The sequence below is a fragment of the Leopardus geoffroyi genome, chromosome A2 (genome assembly GCF_018350155.1).
Source record: "Leopardus geoffroyi isolate Oge1 chromosome A2, O.geoffroyi_Oge1_pat1.0, whole genome shotgun sequence".
Lineage (NCBI taxonomy): Eukaryota > Metazoa > Chordata > Mammalia > Carnivora > Felidae > Leopardus > Leopardus geoffroyi.
The window spans coordinates 74,346,227-74,363,318 of record NC_059331.1 but is presented as its reverse complement, the minus strand read 5'-3'; the positions used below and the strand labels follow the sequence as shown (position 1 = coordinate 74,363,318).

The 17,092-nt window shown below is 38.4% G+C and overlaps 1 protein-coding gene across 3 annotated transcripts in view; it reads left to right on the top strand.

Moving 5' to 3' along the window:
- Positions 1 to 17,092, top strand: part of SUGCT (succinyl-CoA:glutarate-CoA transferase) — a 758,154-nt gene that overhangs the window by 15,268 nt on the left and 725,794 nt on the right. For all 3 annotated transcript variants that reach the window (XM_045494357.1, XM_045494359.1, XM_045494358.1), the window contains exons 2-3: positions 12,471 to 12,522; positions 13,174 to 13,247. In XM_045494357.1, the coding sequence (XP_045350313.1) occupies positions 12,471 to 12,522; positions 13,174 to 13,247 (126 nt within the window). The remainder of the gene's footprint in view (positions 1 to 12,470; positions 12,523 to 13,173; positions 13,248 to 17,092) is intronic.

Sequence of the window (17,092 nt, the reverse complement as noted above, 5' to 3'; positions counted from 1 at the left end):
TCCTGCTCATGTGCACATTCTCTCTCTCAAGATAAATTAACTTAAAAAAAAAGAAATATATATATTGGTCCACTTTTCATGTTAGGATATGTAAGTCTGTTTCATTTTTTTCTTTTTTTTTTAATTAAAAAAAGTTTGTTTATTTATTTCTTTATTTATTCATCTATTTAGATCACGAGTGGGGAAGGGGCAGAAAGAGAGGGAGAGTGAGAGAATCCCAAACAGGCTCTGTGCTGTGTGTGCAGAGTCTGGTGTGGGGCTTGAACTCATGAAATGTGAAATCATGACCTGATCTGAAATTAAGAGTCACATGCCCAACCAACTGAGCCACTCAGGCTCCCTTTAAATTTTCTTTAATGTTTATTTATTTTTGAGAGAGAGAGACAGACAGACAGACAGACAGACAGACAGTGTGTGAGTCGGGAAGGGGTAGAGAGAGAGGGAGACACACAATCTGAAGCAGGCTCCAGGCTCTGAGCTGTCGGCACAGAGTCCAGTCAGGACTCGAACCTACGAACTGTGAGATCATGACCTGAGCCAAAGTTGGATGCTTGACCAACTGAGCCACTCAGGCACCCTTGTTTCATTTTTAAAAATATCTACATGAGAATCTGTTGTATGAATGTGCCAGTGCTTATTTAACATTTCACCTGTTGGTGGATTTTTGCATTGTTTTGAATATTTTGCTTCAGTATTTTCATTTCTTTAAAATTTTAGTAAGAGTGTGTGAGCAGGGGAGAGGCACAGCGAGAGAGAGAGAGAGAGAGAGAGAGAGAGAGAGAGAGAGAGAGAATGTTAAGCAGGCTCCTCACCTAGTGACTGGGGAGCTTGACCCTGAGATCATGACCTGAGCTGAAATCAAGATTCAGTCGCTCAGCCAAGTGAGCCATCCAGGTGCCCCTATTTTGCTTCACTATTAAACAGTGGGGCAGTTCATAAGAAGATGTATGAATGGCCAATTATTACACGAAAAGATGTGCAATATCATTATTCATCAGGGAAATGCAAATTAAAACCACAACAAGAAATATCTACCCATTAGAATGACTAACTTTGAAAATAACAGCAATTTCCAGTGTTGCGAGGATGTGAAGCATCTAGAACTCACATGCACTGTTTTACAACCACTTGGAAGATCTGTTTGGCTGTTTCTTAGAAAGTTAAAGATACACTTAGCATATTACCCAGCCATTTCACTAGGTATTTACCCAAGAAAAATTAAAACATGTTCATACAAAGACTTGTACATGAATGTTCATAGCAGTTTGATTCATTGTAGCCTAAAACTGGAACCAACTCAATGTTCATCAACAGCTGAATGCTTAACAAATGTGGTATATCCATATAGTAGAATACTACTCACTTATAAAAATGCAACAACATGAATGAATCTCAAAATTATAATCCTTTATGAAAGAAGCCAGACATACAAGAGTCTCTATTAAGTGATTTCATTTACATAAAATTCTAGAAAATGCAAACTACAATTTAGTAACAGAAAGCAGATCATTGGTTGCCTAAGGCTGAGAGTGGAGGGAGAGGTAGTTTGCAAAGGAAGAATCTTCTTTCACAGGAAGAAACTTTCAGGGGATGGAGAGTTCTATTTCTTGATTGTGGAGGTGACTGCACAAGTATATATATCTGTCAAAACTTAATTGTATAATTTATTATATGTAAATTATTTTTAACAATGTTGATTGAAAAACATTTGAAGTACAGCTGAAAATCAAAACAAAAAGGTTCTGCAATGAACATTTTTTTTACCCATGTCTAGGCATACTTGTGGAATTGTTTTGTGAATTAGATGCCAACAACAGGAAAACCTAGTATGAGGATGTTAACATTAAAAAAATTTTTTTTAATGTTTTTATTTATTTTTTGAGAGAGAGAGAGAGCGAGAAAGAGGCAGAGTGTGAGTGGGGGAGGGACAGAGAGAGAGAGGGAGACACAGAATCTGAAACAGGTTCTGCAGGCTCTGAAATGTCATGACAGCACAGAGCTTGATGTAGGACTCAGACTTGCAGACCACGAGATCATGATCTAAGCTGAAGTTGGATGCTTAACCGACTGAGCCAACCAGGTGCCCCTAACATTTAAAATTTTCATGCCCTACAAAGTTGTTAGTGATTTATGTGTATGAAAGTGCCCATTTCACCACCCCCTTGCCAATATTGGGTATTATAAATATTTGCCAATCTGGTGAGAAAAATATTATTATTATTATAACTTTCATCTTTTCATTGTAGATGAAATTGCTATGAATGTCTTTTGTTACGCATACTAGAAATTTTTATTTATCTGTGAATTGACTGTGTATATTTCCAATTTTTCCATTCTTTCTTTCTTACTGATTTCTAACAGTATTTTGTATGTCATAAAAACTTTTGTCTTTTATTTTTATTGCAAATATTTCCATTCTTCCAGTATGTTATTTATCTTTTAAGTTTAATCATGGTATCTTTCATTGTACTGAGTTTAAAATTTTATGTAGTCAGAACTGTTAACTTTGATGATGTTTTAATTAAAAAAAATTTTTTTTAGATAGAGAAGAACTTTTCTCAAAGTTTCTCAAACGTTCTTGCTTTAATGGTTTCATTTACTTTAAATTTTATTTGTATTTAGATCTTAGAACTTAAGTGTAGATCACACTTCTTCTTTTCTATATGGATAATCAATTTTCCTAACACTGTTTCTTAAATAATTTATCATTTTCCCACTGATTTGAGATTTCTTCTTTGTTATGTACCAATTTTTCATTTCTATGTATGGCTGTTTCTTTGTTCATATGTTAGTATCTTATTTTAAAAATTACACTTTTATTTTTACCTTGTAGGCTAAATATTCTTCTCCCCACAAAAACTTTTTTCTAGGCTATTCTTGATCATATACTCATCAAGATGAATTTTAGAATCAATTTATCAAATCTTCTTTACCTTTTCTTCCCCTGTGGCCCACCCTTCCAAACTGTGTTTTGATGATGGCACTCAGGTTTGTTTGAAAGCTTCCCAAGGCCGGTCAGGGCTTTCTGGTTGAGGTAGTGCTGATCTTTCTCTTGCCTCTTTTATACAGTTAATTCTCGTTATTAGAAGTAGTTTTGTTCTATAAACTGTGAACACCAAATTAGAGAATACTGAACCATTGCTCCTGGGGGAAATATAGGATTAAGTTCCTGCAAGTCTTTGGTCACACATTTTTGTCTACCAGTTAATACACATAATGTTGAATTATGGGTGTTTCTGTTTAAAGTCGCCTTATTTAATATATATTGTTGATTCATTAACATTGAATCCATGGCCATAGCTTTATAACTTATATAGTTATAGTCATGCCTGAACAAAGCTTATCTAACACATATTTTCTCTATAGGGCTCATCATGGTCTTCTTGCACTTAAGAACACCAGACAACACTTCAGCACTACTCTTGGGGCCATTTTATTTATTTATTTATTAAAAAAAATTTTTTTTTCTTTATTTTTGAGAGAGAGAGAGACGGAGTGCGAGCTGGGGAGGGGCAGAAAGAGAGGGAGACACAGAATCAGAAGCAGGCTCCAGGCTCTGAGCTATCAGCACAGAGCCCAACATGGGGCTCGAACCCACCAACCATGAGATCATGACTTGAGCTGAAGTCGGATGCTCAGCCGACTTGAGCCACCCAGGCGACTTAGACTTGGGGGCTATTTTAAATGGTGAAATCACCAACAAAAAAGCACAGAAACGTGAAAATGTGACACTAAGTACACCACACTAAGGACACTTGTTTACAGTATGAGACAGGAAACAAGAAGGCCTAACAAGGCAAAACAAGAAGAGTGTTGCTGGGAACATGTACATCAAGTGACTGAAATTTTTCTGCATTCTGTGCATGGCCTGGAATGACTGCAAAAGCACTGAAAATGTTGATTTTGGAGTTAGTGAGTAGTTGAATCCTCAAATACAGAATCTGCGAATGATGACAATAGACTGCGAATAATTTCCCTTTGAAGCTGCTGCAGTGTGTGTAAATAATTAAATGGAAAGCCTCAGAGTGCAATATTTATCAAAACATTGCAGGGGGCAGTACAGCAAAATGATTCCTCAACTGTCGCTCATGAATTTAACATAACTTACAGTTTATTTTTTAATTTTTAAAAAAAATTTTTTTTTTAACGTTTATTTTTGAGACAGAGAGAGACAGAGCATGAACGGGAGAGGGTCAGAGAGAGAGGGAGACACAGAATCTGAAGCAGGCTCCAGGCTCTGAGCTGTCAGCACAGAGCCCGACGCGGGGCTCGAACTCACGGACCGCAAGATCATGACCTGAGCCCAACTGACTGAGCCACCCAGGCGCCCCTATTTTTTAATTTTTAAAATCAATATTTTATATATACTTCACATCTATATGGTTAATTACGAAAAATAGTAACCTCTGATGCCTTACTGCCCCTTTTTCCCAGAGACAACAAATGTCAATTCTTTTAGCTGTTTCTTTTAGCTTTTACCTTCAAATCTCTAAGTAATGTAATTATAATGCTACTTCTTGCTTTTGTTTTTAGGAATTATCTGTAGTGAGACGGACTAGCTCTCTTTCACCACCATGCCAACAACTGCACATACACTTTCTATCTTATCAAATCATACATTTTGCTAGATCGGAATTCAAGTATTTGCATCGTTATGATTATACAATTATTCTTCAGATTTGGATGACATTGCTGCTCTTGCACACCTTTTTGTTTTTCCTTGTGTTAATATTTGTGTGGCTTCTTTATTTACTTTCTCAATATATGTCCTTAATTCACCCCCAACTGAACCATGAGGATATTTCAGCTATTGTGTTAGTATTTTCTTTACTTTCATTCTGAAGATTCCTTTCATCTTTCTCCTTTAGATCCCTCATTTTCTGGATCCCTTATCTTCTTATTTCTTAAAAAAAATTTTTTTTAACATTTATTCATTTTTGAGAGGCAGAGAGAGACAGCATGAGCAGGGAAGGGGCAGAGAAAGGGAGACACAGAATCTGGAGCAGGTCCAGGCTCTGAGCTGTCAGCACAGAGCCCGACGTGGGGCTCGAACTCAGGAACTGCGAGATCATGACCTGAGCCGAAGTGGATGCTCGACCGACTGAGCCACCCAGGCACCCCTCTTCTTATTTCTTTTTAAAAAGTGTTTATTTATTTATTTTGAGACGGAGAGCAAGAGAGAGTGCACTTGCTTGCGTGAGCGGGGAAGGGGCAGAGGGAGAGAGAGAATCCTAAGCGGGGCCCCACTCTGTCAGCACAGAGCCCAACATGGGGCTCGAACTCACGATGCTGGGATCCTGACTGGAGCTAAAATCAAGAGTTGGTCACTCAACCGACTGAGCCATCCAGGTGCCCCTCTTTCTTGTTCTGTTTTTGGTGGACCATATCCTCTAGAAATAATTTTCCCAAGAAGGGATGGGAAGGTAAAATTTTTCTGATTAAAAAGTTTCTTTTTTCTACCCTCACACAAGACTCATGGCTTGACTGGGTTTAGAATTTAAAAGAGAAATACATATTCCTTTCAAAAATTTTAAGGTTTTTGTTCCATTTCTATGTTTTAGCTTCCAGTACTGTTGAGAAGTTCAATGAGATTCTGTTAGCCAATCCTTTATATATGCTTGTTTTCTCCCTAGAGATTTTTCAGATCTTCTTTTGGCAGAGACAAAAAATCTTAGTGTTCCAAATTCTTACACTGATGTGCCTTGGTGTATGTTTTTAATTAATTTATTTGTTTTTAAATTTCTAGCACTTTGTCACCTTTTAAAATTTTTATTGTGGTTGAGACACAATGTTACATTAGTTGCAGGTATATAATATTGTGATTTGACCACTTTAATATATGCTATATTCACCACAAGTGTAGCTACCATCTGTCACCATACAATGCTATTACAACACCATTTATCATTTTTCCTATCCTGTACCTTTTTTTTTTAAGTTTATGTATTTATTTTGAGAGAGAGATTGAAAGAGAGAGCACAGGAGTGGAGCAGAGAGAGAGAGGGGAGAGAGAGAATCCCAAGCAGGCTCTGCACTGACAGTGAGATCATGACCTGGGCTGAAATCAAGAGTTGGATGTTTAACTGACTGAGCCACTCAGGCACCCCTCCTATGCTGTACCTTTCATTCCCATGACTTATTCATTCTTGGTGTGTGTCTTTATTGTTATTAATTTAATTTGATTTAATTAATTTTAAAAAATTTGAGTATATTTGACACGTTACATTGGTTTCAGGTATACAGTATAGTGATTTGACAAATCTGTATGTTAATACTACCCTCACCACAAATGTAGCTATAATCTGTCACCATGCAATGCTATTACCATATTGTTAACTAGAGTCCTTATGCTTTGCCTGTTATCCCCATGACTTACTCATTCCATAACTGGAAGCCTGTATCTCTAACTCCCCGTCAACCATTTTGCCCATCCTCCTACCCCCTCTCCTCTCTGGCAACCATCAGTTTGTATTTATAGGTCTGATTCTGCTTTTTGTTTGTTTATTCATTTATTTTGTTTTTTAGATTTCACCTCTGAGTGAAATCATGTGATGTTGTCTTTCTGTCTGACTTACTTCACTTAGCATAATACCCTCTAAGTTCATCTGTGTTGTTGCCAATGGCAAGATCTCATCTTTTTTTAAGGCTGAGTAATATTCCACTCTGTGTGTGTGTGTGTGTGTGTGTGTGTGTGTGTGTGTGTGTATCATATCTTCTTTTTTTTTTTTAATTTTTTTTAACATTTATTTATTTTTGAGACAGAGAGAGACAGAGCATGAACGGGGGAGGGTCAGAGAGAGGGAGACACAGAATCTGAAACATGCTCCAGGCTCTGAGCTGTCAGCACAGAGCCCGACGCGGGGCTCGAACTCACAGCCCTCACGGACCGCGAGATCATGACCTGAACTGAAGTCGGCCGCTTAACCGACTGAGCCACCCAGTGCCCCAGTATCTTCTTTATCCATTCATCTATTGATGAACACTTGGGCTGCTTTCATATATTGGCTATTGTAAATAATGCTGCAATAAACATAAGCGTGCATGTATCTTTTCAAAATGGGGTGTGTCTTTTTAAAGTCTAGGCAGGGCATGCAGAGCCCCCCTCCTTTTTTTTTGAGATATAGAGGGGAGGGGCAGAGTGGGAGAGAGAGTATCTTGAGCAGGCTCCATGCTCAGCATGGAGCCCTATGAGGGACCTGATCTCATGACCCTGAGATCAAGACCCTGAGATCACGACCTGAGCTGAAACCAAGAGTTGGAAGCTTAACCGACTACAGCACCCAGGTGCTGCAAGGGCCCTTTCAGTCTGGAAAATCATATCCTTCAATTCTGTGATCTTGATCTGAATTATTTATTAATGTTCTCTCTTCTGTTTTTGCTGTTCACTCTTTGAGAAACCTGTATTATTGGAATTCCTAGGCTGATTCTTTTTTCCCCCCTCTCCTCCATTTTTCACTTTTATCATTTCTTTTTGTTCTACTGTCTGAGTGATTTTCTTTTTTCTTTTGTTTAATTTTCTTAATGTTTATTTATTTTTGAAAGACAGAGTGTGAATGGGGGAGGAGCAGAGAGAGAGAGAGGGAGACACAGAATCTGAAGCAGGCTCCAGGCTCCAAGCCATCAGCATAGAGCCCAATGCGGGGCTTGAACCCACAAGCTGTGAGATCATCACCTGAGTCAAAGTTGGACACTTAGCCAACTGAGCCACCCAGGCGCCCCTGGGTAATTTTCTTATCTTTATCTTTCTGCCTTTCTCTTACATTTTCATTCTTCTGTCATTTAAAAAAAAATTTTTTTTTTCAACGTTTATTTATTTTTGGGACAGAGAGAGACAGAGCATGAACGGGGGAGGGGCAGAGAGAGAGGGAGACACAGAATCGGAAACAGGCTCCAGGCTCTGAGCCATCAGCCCAGAGCCCGACGCGGGGCTCGAACTCACGGACCGCGAGATCGTGACCTGGCTGAAGTCGGACGCTTAACCGACTGCGCCACCCAGGCGCCCCTCTTCTGTCATTTTTTAAAGTTCCAAGATCATATTTTCATTCTCTAAATACTTTTTACAAGTGTCCTTTTCTGTTTTATAGGTGCACGTTCTTCATTTTTCTGATAATATTGATAATTTTTTATGGACATAAAACTTGCATACAGTAAAATTCTTTTTGGAGTGTAGTCCTGTGAATTTGGGCAAACATATAGAGTCATGTAACCATCACCATAATTACGATATAGAACACTTCCCTTACCTCTCAAAACTTGCAGTCATTCTCTCTTCATTCCCAGCCTCTCCCAACTCTTACCTGTTTTCTATCTCTATCCTTTGGCTTTTCAAGAATGTCATATTGATGGAATTGTAATGTAGTTTACCTGCCTTATTTCTGTTTGCTCTGAGTTTCTTTTTCATGTTTGCCTTGGTCTCTTTCTTTCCTGATATAGGTTTTCCCTATATCTTGCTGATTTTTTTGACTGTTCTTTTATACAATAGGAGATGGACATTTAAAAAGCTGATTAGAGGGGCGCCTGGGTGGCTCACTTGGCTAGTGTCTGACTTTGGCTCGGGTCATGATCTCGCAGTTCGTGAGTTCAAGCCCCGTGTCCGACTCTGTGCTGACAGCTCAGAGCCTGGAGCCTGCTTCAGATTCTGTGTCTCCCTCTCTCTCTGCCCCTCTCCCTTTCATGCTCTATCTCTCTCAAAAATAAATAAACATTAAAAAAAATTAAAAAAAATAAAAAGCTGATTAGAAACTGTATGCATGGGTCGAGCTTTGTCATGGGCTGAATTTGTCCCCCTCAATTTATACCTTGAAGTCCTAACCCCCCACATCTCAGACTGTTTTTGGAGATAGTTCCCTTAAAGAGATACTTACATTAAAATGAGGCTATTTGGGTGGGTCTTTACTGGTTGGTGTCTTTATAAGAAGAGGTTAGAACATAGAGATATCAGGGATGTAGTGCAAAGAGGGATGACCCTGTGAAGAGGCAGCAAGAAGGTGGCCATCTGCAAATGAAGGAGAGAGGTTTCAGGAGAAACTAAACTTGCTGATACCTTGATCTTGGACTTCTAGTCTCTAGAACTATGAAAAAATAATTCCTATTGTTGAAGGCACTCAGGCTATGGTATTTTGTTACGGCAGCTCCAGAACACTACAATAAGGTTTCTTGATTGACAAGTTTCAATGTCGGGTGATATGATATGGCTGGACTTTTATGTGTCAATGACTACTAGTGTGTGTCAATAACTTTTAGTTATTTTCTCTTGGATTGATAAAATTCTTTTCCAAAGAGGAATTTTCAAGTAAAGCTATTTGACATGGCAGCTAGAGAAGAAAGGGATTTGGAGACTTATGGAGTGGAGAAGATTTGCAATAGCTGTTTTGGGAAGAGGTGGGTTGAGCAATAAGTTGTTGGGTAACAATGAATTTGAAGTTAGGCAACTTGATTTTATAGGGGACAAAACTCAATAGCCTCTCTTCATCAGCTTGATGTTTATGTTGCAGTGTAAGTGACAAGGATGGTAAGGGTGCTTGAAGCAATGTTGTGTAGGCTCATTAAGGAACTGAATTAAACATGGACACAAGTTTCAAGTAGATGTTTATTTATTTTTAAAACATTTATTTATTTACTTATTTGTGGGGGAGGGAGCATGAGTGGGGGAGGGGGAGAGAGGGGGAATCCCATGCAGGTTCTGCACATTCAGCACAGAGCCCAACTTGGGGCTTGATCTCACAAACCTCAAGATCATGACTGGAGCCCAAATCAAGAGTCTGATGCTCAACTGACTGAGCTACCCAGATGCCCCACAAGCAGACGTTTACTAGAAGAGGTATGATAATGGCCAATAAACATATGAAAATGTGCTCAATGTCACTTGTCATCACAACAATACAAATTGAAACCACTATGAGTGTATTACCCAGTGTCCAAGATGGCTGCAATGATCCTTACCTCCTCATACACTCTTGTGTATGGAGTACTCCCTAATGCTGCACCAGAGTTGGCCTATGTGACTAATAGCATATGGTAGCTGTGATAATATGTCACATATGAGATTAGGTTATAAACACTGCAGCATCCATCTTGGCACCAAGAAACCCCACCTGTAATATTGCTGCAATGGGACTGTAGTTTTTTCACTGTGTTCCATTATGGCAATCTATTAATGCATTGTGGCAAAATGAGGATTTTTTTTTCCTCCTCATCTTTCTGTCCTTTCTTTCCCTCCACAAACATTTTTTAAATGGTATTTTTAAAGTTTACTTATTTTGAGAGGGAGGGAGGGGCAGAGTGAGGGGAAGAGAGAGAGACTCCCAAGCAGGCTCCATGGTGTCAGCGCAGAGCCCAACACAGGGCTTGAACCCATGAACTGCGAGACCATGACTTGAGCCAAAATCAAGAGTTGGAGGCTTAACCGACTGGACCATCCAGGTGCCCCTTTAATGTTTTTTTTTTTTTTTTTTAATGTTTATTTTTGAGAGAGAGAGAGAGGGGCAGAGAGAGAGGGGGACAGAGGATCCAAAGTGGGCTCTGAGCTGACAGCATAGAGCTTGATGCAGGGCTCAAACTCACGAACTGTGAGATCATGACCTGAGCCCAAGTCTGATGCTTAACTGACTGAACCACCCAAGAGCTCCAGCAATTTCTTATTTTAAAAGAATGAATGGGCTGATTTCAAGGAGCAAGTGCCCACTATATGGAATTTCAATGTTCCTTACCAGAACATTGAGGTAATGTCCTCTTAGCTGAGGACACTCCTAGCTAAGAATTGTTGTGTCTCTTGTGATCCTTCTCAAGACTATAATGATATGTGTGTAAATGTGTGGTATATGTGTAAATCTGTAACTCTTATTCTTAATCCACTGGTGATGGACATGCATTAAGATTTTTAAAAAAATGTATTGACATGAGGAACTCCCAATCATTGCTGGTGGGAATGCAAAATGGTACAGCTACTTTGGAAGGTGGGGTGGACAATGAAACATACTCTTAACATACTTTTCAGTAAACAGCACTTCTTGAGAATTACCCAAATGAATTGAAAACTTAATGTCCACACAAAAACCTGTACACAATGTTTTAGCAACTTTCTTTGTAACCACCAAACCTGGAAAGCAACCAAGGTGCCCTTTAGTAGGTAAATGGATAAATAAACTGGTCTATCAAGGTAATGGAATATCATTCAGCACTGAAAAGAAATGATCTGTCAAGCCACAGAGGAAACTTAAATGAATATTATTGAGTGAAAGAAGCCAATCTGGAAAGGCTACTACTGTATGATTCCAACCATATGACATTCTGGAAAAGGCAAACTGTGGATACAGTAAAAAGATTGGATTACAGGAGTTTGAGGTGGGGAGGAAGGGATGAATAGGCAGAGCAGAGAAGATTTTTAGGGCAGTGAAAGTATTCTGTGTATTATAATGTTTGATACACGCCATTATGCATTTGTCTAAACCCATAAAATGTACGAGAGCAAGAGTGAACTCTAAAGTATGCAATAGTGATGTGTCAGGGTAACTTTGTCAGTTGTGAAAAATGTGTCACTCTGGTGAGGGATGTTCAAAATGGGCGATGTTGGGCACATGTGGGGAAAAGAAGTACATGAGAATTCTTTGTAATTTCTGCTCAGTTTTGCTGTTAATCTAAAAACTTCTCTAAAAAAGTCTATTTAAAAAGTGTATTGAACCAGTAGTTCATCATTTTCCCCCATAAATTCAGCTTGATCTCAGTCATCATGATCTAAACTTTGTAAGCCATTTGGCCAGAATTTGACTTTGTGATTTAGTGTTGATGTTAAATATTTTTAGTGAATTAATGATACAATTATTGACCTATCTGCTAATTTTTATAGCTGGTGGGTGAAGAGAAAAAGGAAATACACATATTTTTTATATGTAAATGTGTTTTGGAAATAAATTATTTAATAAACTTTACAAATTCATATTTTCTCCCTGTCTGAAGTATAGAATAAATATGCGGAGGTCTTTGTTGTTCCTTTTTAGTTGTTAGCAATTTTTTGTTGTTTAGTTCACTTTTTATTTATTTTTTATGACTTTATTTTTTTTTTATAGCTGTTTCAGGTTTACAGCAAAATTGAGAGGAAGGTACAGAGATTTCCCATATACCCCTTGCCTACACACACCTCCATTATCCATATCCCTCCACCAGAGTATAATTTGTTCCAAACTATATTGACACAGTGCCCTAAAAATCCTTATTTTTCATTAGACAAATTATCTTAGGTGTAACTGTGGACTTTATTAATAGGGTATTAGAGGTTGTAATTTTTACAGATTGACTTAACTGGATCAGGTCAAAAGTTTCTGTGTTACATATAAAGCAGAAATATAGTAAAGGAAAAAAATATAGTTTTGGTAGTAATAGAGATTACTTAAAACAGAATATTAACAATTTTGCACTTTTCTTTCTGCAAATTCGTCACCAATGCTCTTAAAATATTTTCTGTGTTTTGCCAGATACTGACAATATGAAGCCACTGGAGGGTGTAAAAATTCTGGATCTAACAAGGTTTGTATTGGTTTATCTATGTTTTGGTGATTGAATTTTCCCTTCTTTCAAAAAAACATTCATTCATTTTTGGGTTTTAATGCTTACTATTAAAATTTTAGAAAAGAAAATAAAAAAATGGTATAATTTCATCATTCTAAGAGATAATTAGTATAATATTTGCATTTTTTTCAATCTGCATATTTATATATTATTTTTAAGGACAAAAATTAGAACCATACTGAAATTACAGTTTTTACCCACATTTAAAAGATAATGTTATATTCTGAGTATTTTTCCATGTCATTAAAAATTCAACAAAAATGTAAGATGATATTTTATTATATGGTTGTCACATAATTACTCGTCCCCCAAGATTTCACTATTATAAATTAGGCTTCCTTCCTGATGTACAATTCCTTGTTCATCAATCTTTGCCTCAGGAAATCTTAGGATTTCTTCCTCAGGATAGAATGCTGAAAGTGGAATTACTGCATCAGTATACTTTTTAAAGCTTTTAATACATAAGGTCAAATTGCGATTCTGAACAGTTCTAACAATTTTAAATCTTGCTAGCATTATATGAGCTTGTCTGTGTTAATGGATTATTAAGAAAAGAATTAATATAAACATCTTCAAGGTGGTGATTACTTGTCATTGTTAATATTGTAGAGTATTGGCGGGACCTTTTGCTACTATGAATTTAGGAGATCTTGGAGCAGAAGTTATAAAAGTGGAAAGACCAGGTAAAGCTATTACTCCCTTTAAAACATAGAAACAGACTAATACAGTTTTTTTAAAGATTTTATTTATTATTATTATTTTTTAAAGTTTATTCATTTTTGATAGAGAGAAGGAGAAAGAGAGAGAGAGAGAGACAGACAGACAGAGCTTGAGCAGGGGAGGGGCAGAGAGGGAGAAACAATCTGTAGCAGGCTCCTGGCTTTGAGCTGTCAGCACCGAGCCATGAGATCATGACCTGAGCGGAGGTCGGATACTTAACTAAATGAGCCACCCAGGCGCCCCTAGGATTTTATTTTTAAGTAACCTCTATATCTACCATGGGGCTTGTACTCACGACCCTGAGATCAAGCGTCTCATGCTCTTTTGACTGAGCAAGCCAGGCGCTGCAAACTAATGTTTTTTTTGTTTTTTGTTTTTAAGTGTATTTATTTATTTTGAGAGAGCTCAAGCAGGGGAGGGGCAGAGAGAGAGACAGAGAGAGAGATAATCCCAAGCCGGCTCTGTGCTGTCAGAATGGAGCCCAACTCGGGAGCTGGACGCTTAACCAACTGAGCCACCCAAGCACTCTAATAACAGTTTTTAACTGGTTTTTGAAATATCCATGTACCTATATGTGGAATGAGGAGAGAATTGACTGAAATGTTTATTTTTTTTCCTCCATTCCTTACTTTCCTCTGAACCTATACTAATGATTTCCTTTCACTTTTTTAAAGTGTTTTTTAAATTTTATTTTTGAAAGAGAGAGAGAGCATGCGAGCTTGTGCCCATGTGCACATGACCAGGGGGTGGGGGGTGGGGAGAAGGGCAGAGAGAAGGAGACAGGGTCCGAACCAGGCTCCGCACTATCAGCACAGAGCCTGAAATGGGGCTGGAACCCACGAACTGCGAGATCATGTCGTGAGCCGAAGACAGGCACCCCTCTTTTTACTTTTTATGAGTGCCAAGGGCTAAGGCTTAAGTCGGGTCCTTCATACACACCTGAAAGCCTCTGGTAGAAACTGAGATGCAGCTCGTAGTAACAGATGCTAACACTTGTCAGAGTACCATATACAGTTCTAAGCACTTTGCCTATATTAATTTATTTAATCTCTACAACAGCCTTATGAGTTGCTGTTATTATTCCTTGATTATAAATGAAAAGACAGGGGTCCTGGGTAGCTCAGTTGGTTGAGTGACTCTTGGTTTTGGCTCAGGTCATGATCTCATAGTTCGTGGGATTGAGCACTGAGTCAGGCTCTGTGCTGACAGCATGCAGTCTGTTTGGGATTCTTTCTCTCCCTCTCTCTCTGCCCATCTCTGGTGCCTGCTCTCTCTCTTTCTCTCTCTCTCAAAATAAATTTAAAAAAAGTTAAAAAAATAAATGAAAAGACAGAGACAAAGGGAGATAAAGCAGTTTGTCCAAAGTCACACAGGTAATAAGGAATATCCAGGCGCTCAGGTCCGGTCCTGGCCCTCCCTAGCCCCATACAAACCTTACTGTTGAGACTGAATTTAGAGTCGACCCCGCCACATTCCCTGGCTGTGGGATGAAGGGAATGCGAGGAGGAGGGAGGGTAAAAGGGTCTTCCCTTTTAGCACACACAAGAAGAAGAGAGGGAAAGGAATCCAAGTCCTTCCAAAAGGAACCCAGATACTCCAATCCAAGTCATTCTTCTCTCTTTCTAGTAAAAGAAACATTTTCTCATTATATGATTTTCAAGATTTTAAGCAAGAAACACCGAAGCTGAGATCAATTCTTTGTATTTGTTTTTCATCTGACATCTTTCCTATTTTTTCTTTCCCCTTTGTCCACCAGATAAACCTATTCTGTGTACATAATTCTCACTTTTATTTGGTGCTTTCTCAGTATTTTGGTGTTGAGCTCATGCTGGTATTGAAAGTGTCATGTTGTATGCTCTTTCTCTCCTGCAAGCACTTGAAGGGCACAGTCCATATTCTCCATATCCTCTACATCATCCTATTGTTTTGGAAGGTTTTAAAAGTTAGCATTATTATTTGTTCTTCAAGATCAGATCCATATGGATCTGGAACAGAATTACCAAATCAGTGAAAATGGTCTACCCTTGAATAGTGTGAGTATATCTGTAAGACCATAAGAGTCGACTTTATTACATCACCTTATTAATTTCCCATAAGTGATTAAATGCCATAAAATAGAATACTTGGTGTGGAAGATTCATCTTCCTGATAAATAGATTTCTTAGGAGGCTGAAGCAAATTAGCAGAAGATTCTCTGATCAGCATGGGGAATATTACATATTATTCTGTTGTATAATCGGACCCCGTGTTTATCAGGCTCCAGGTGGTAGCTCCTGCTTTCAGGGATAATGCTTCAATTATCTAGATAGTGTTGTTCACCACTTTTGGTCATTGCTGGCTACATGCTGGCTACATGTTTACTTTCTAGTTGAATATCTGTTTTTTCTTTTCCACATTTCATAAAACTTTAATTTCCACACTGTTACGCAATTTCAACATGACAGCACTTTGTAATTTTAGCTGTTAGGTCTTCTAATCCTAGGTAGAGAATCTGATCTTCTCTCTCTTGCTATTTCAGTTGATCACTGGTCTACATATTTGTATTTATATTAATTTTAGAGATCATTATCCCCTGTTTACGTGGGCCTTATTTCTCCTTTGTACTTTTTCGGTTTTTCAGTGGGGGGCACCTTCCTTGTGTAGGCATTCCACAGTCCTACACTTGGTAGCAAGCTTTGCTGCTAGCAGGTAGGTGTTCATTGCTTTTTGCCTGACTGATTACTCTCTTTCCCTTAACCCTTCTGCCCAATGCATTTTATTGTTCATATTGTGTATTTAACAGTTTTGGGTTTTTGAGATAGTTGTTCAACCCAGATCTGAGGCGAAGTGGCTTGGCAGAGTTATCAAAGTTCAGTAGAGAACTAGTCTTTTCTCATGTCTGCTTCTCCTGTTCTTTAATTACATAGAATTGGTTACAGTTTTGGGACTTGGGACTTGGACTATTCTTATTTTTATAATCAAAGAGCAAATAAATTTTCTTCTCCTTCTTTCTGTAGAGTACCTTAGTCTGTAACCTAGCTGAGTGAAGTGGACAGTGTAGGGCAGCAGATGATGTGACTGGGGTTCCTGGATTATCCCCTGTAGGCAGGGATATGAAGACAGGGGTGTTGATCTTTTGGTCACTGCTGTGTCTGCTCTGCATAGAGCAGTGTCTGTGACATAGTTGGTACCCAATAAATACTTGCTGAGTGTCTTGAATGTGTTGAAATATCATTTAAGAAAGGCAGTCTGAAATTTTATATGAGATCTCCAGATTTTGGAATCATGGCAGCTAGTTAAAAACTTTAAATTATGTGTGGGTCAAATAAGACATCTCTCAAACTGCCAGTTTTCCCAGTTTTAACCTTTAGCCCTTATATCCTGACATGTGCCATCAGTGCTGATTCTTTTTTTTTTTTTTTTTTTTAAATGTTTACTTATTTGTGAGAGAGAGAGCATGAAAGCAGGGGAGGGGCAGAGAGAAGGGGAGACACAGAATCCAGAGTAGGCTCCCAACCGTGAGATCATGGCCTGAGCGGAAGTTGGATGCTTAACCAACTAAGCCACCCGGCGCGCCCATCAGCACTGATTCTTTAGAGAGGCCATTGATCCTCTCCAAAGCCCTGGATACTTCCCAAAGACAGATGGGGCAGGAAAGCCCTGTAGGCCTTCAATTTAGATTCCTGACAATATCTCCACCTGAGATGAATGTAAACATTTAAAATTATTTAATTTTAGCCTTATGTTGGCATTGCTTTATTAAAAAAAAAATTAATATATTGGGAGCCTTAAAAAAATGGAAGTGGCTGGATTTTCTCTTGACTCTGTG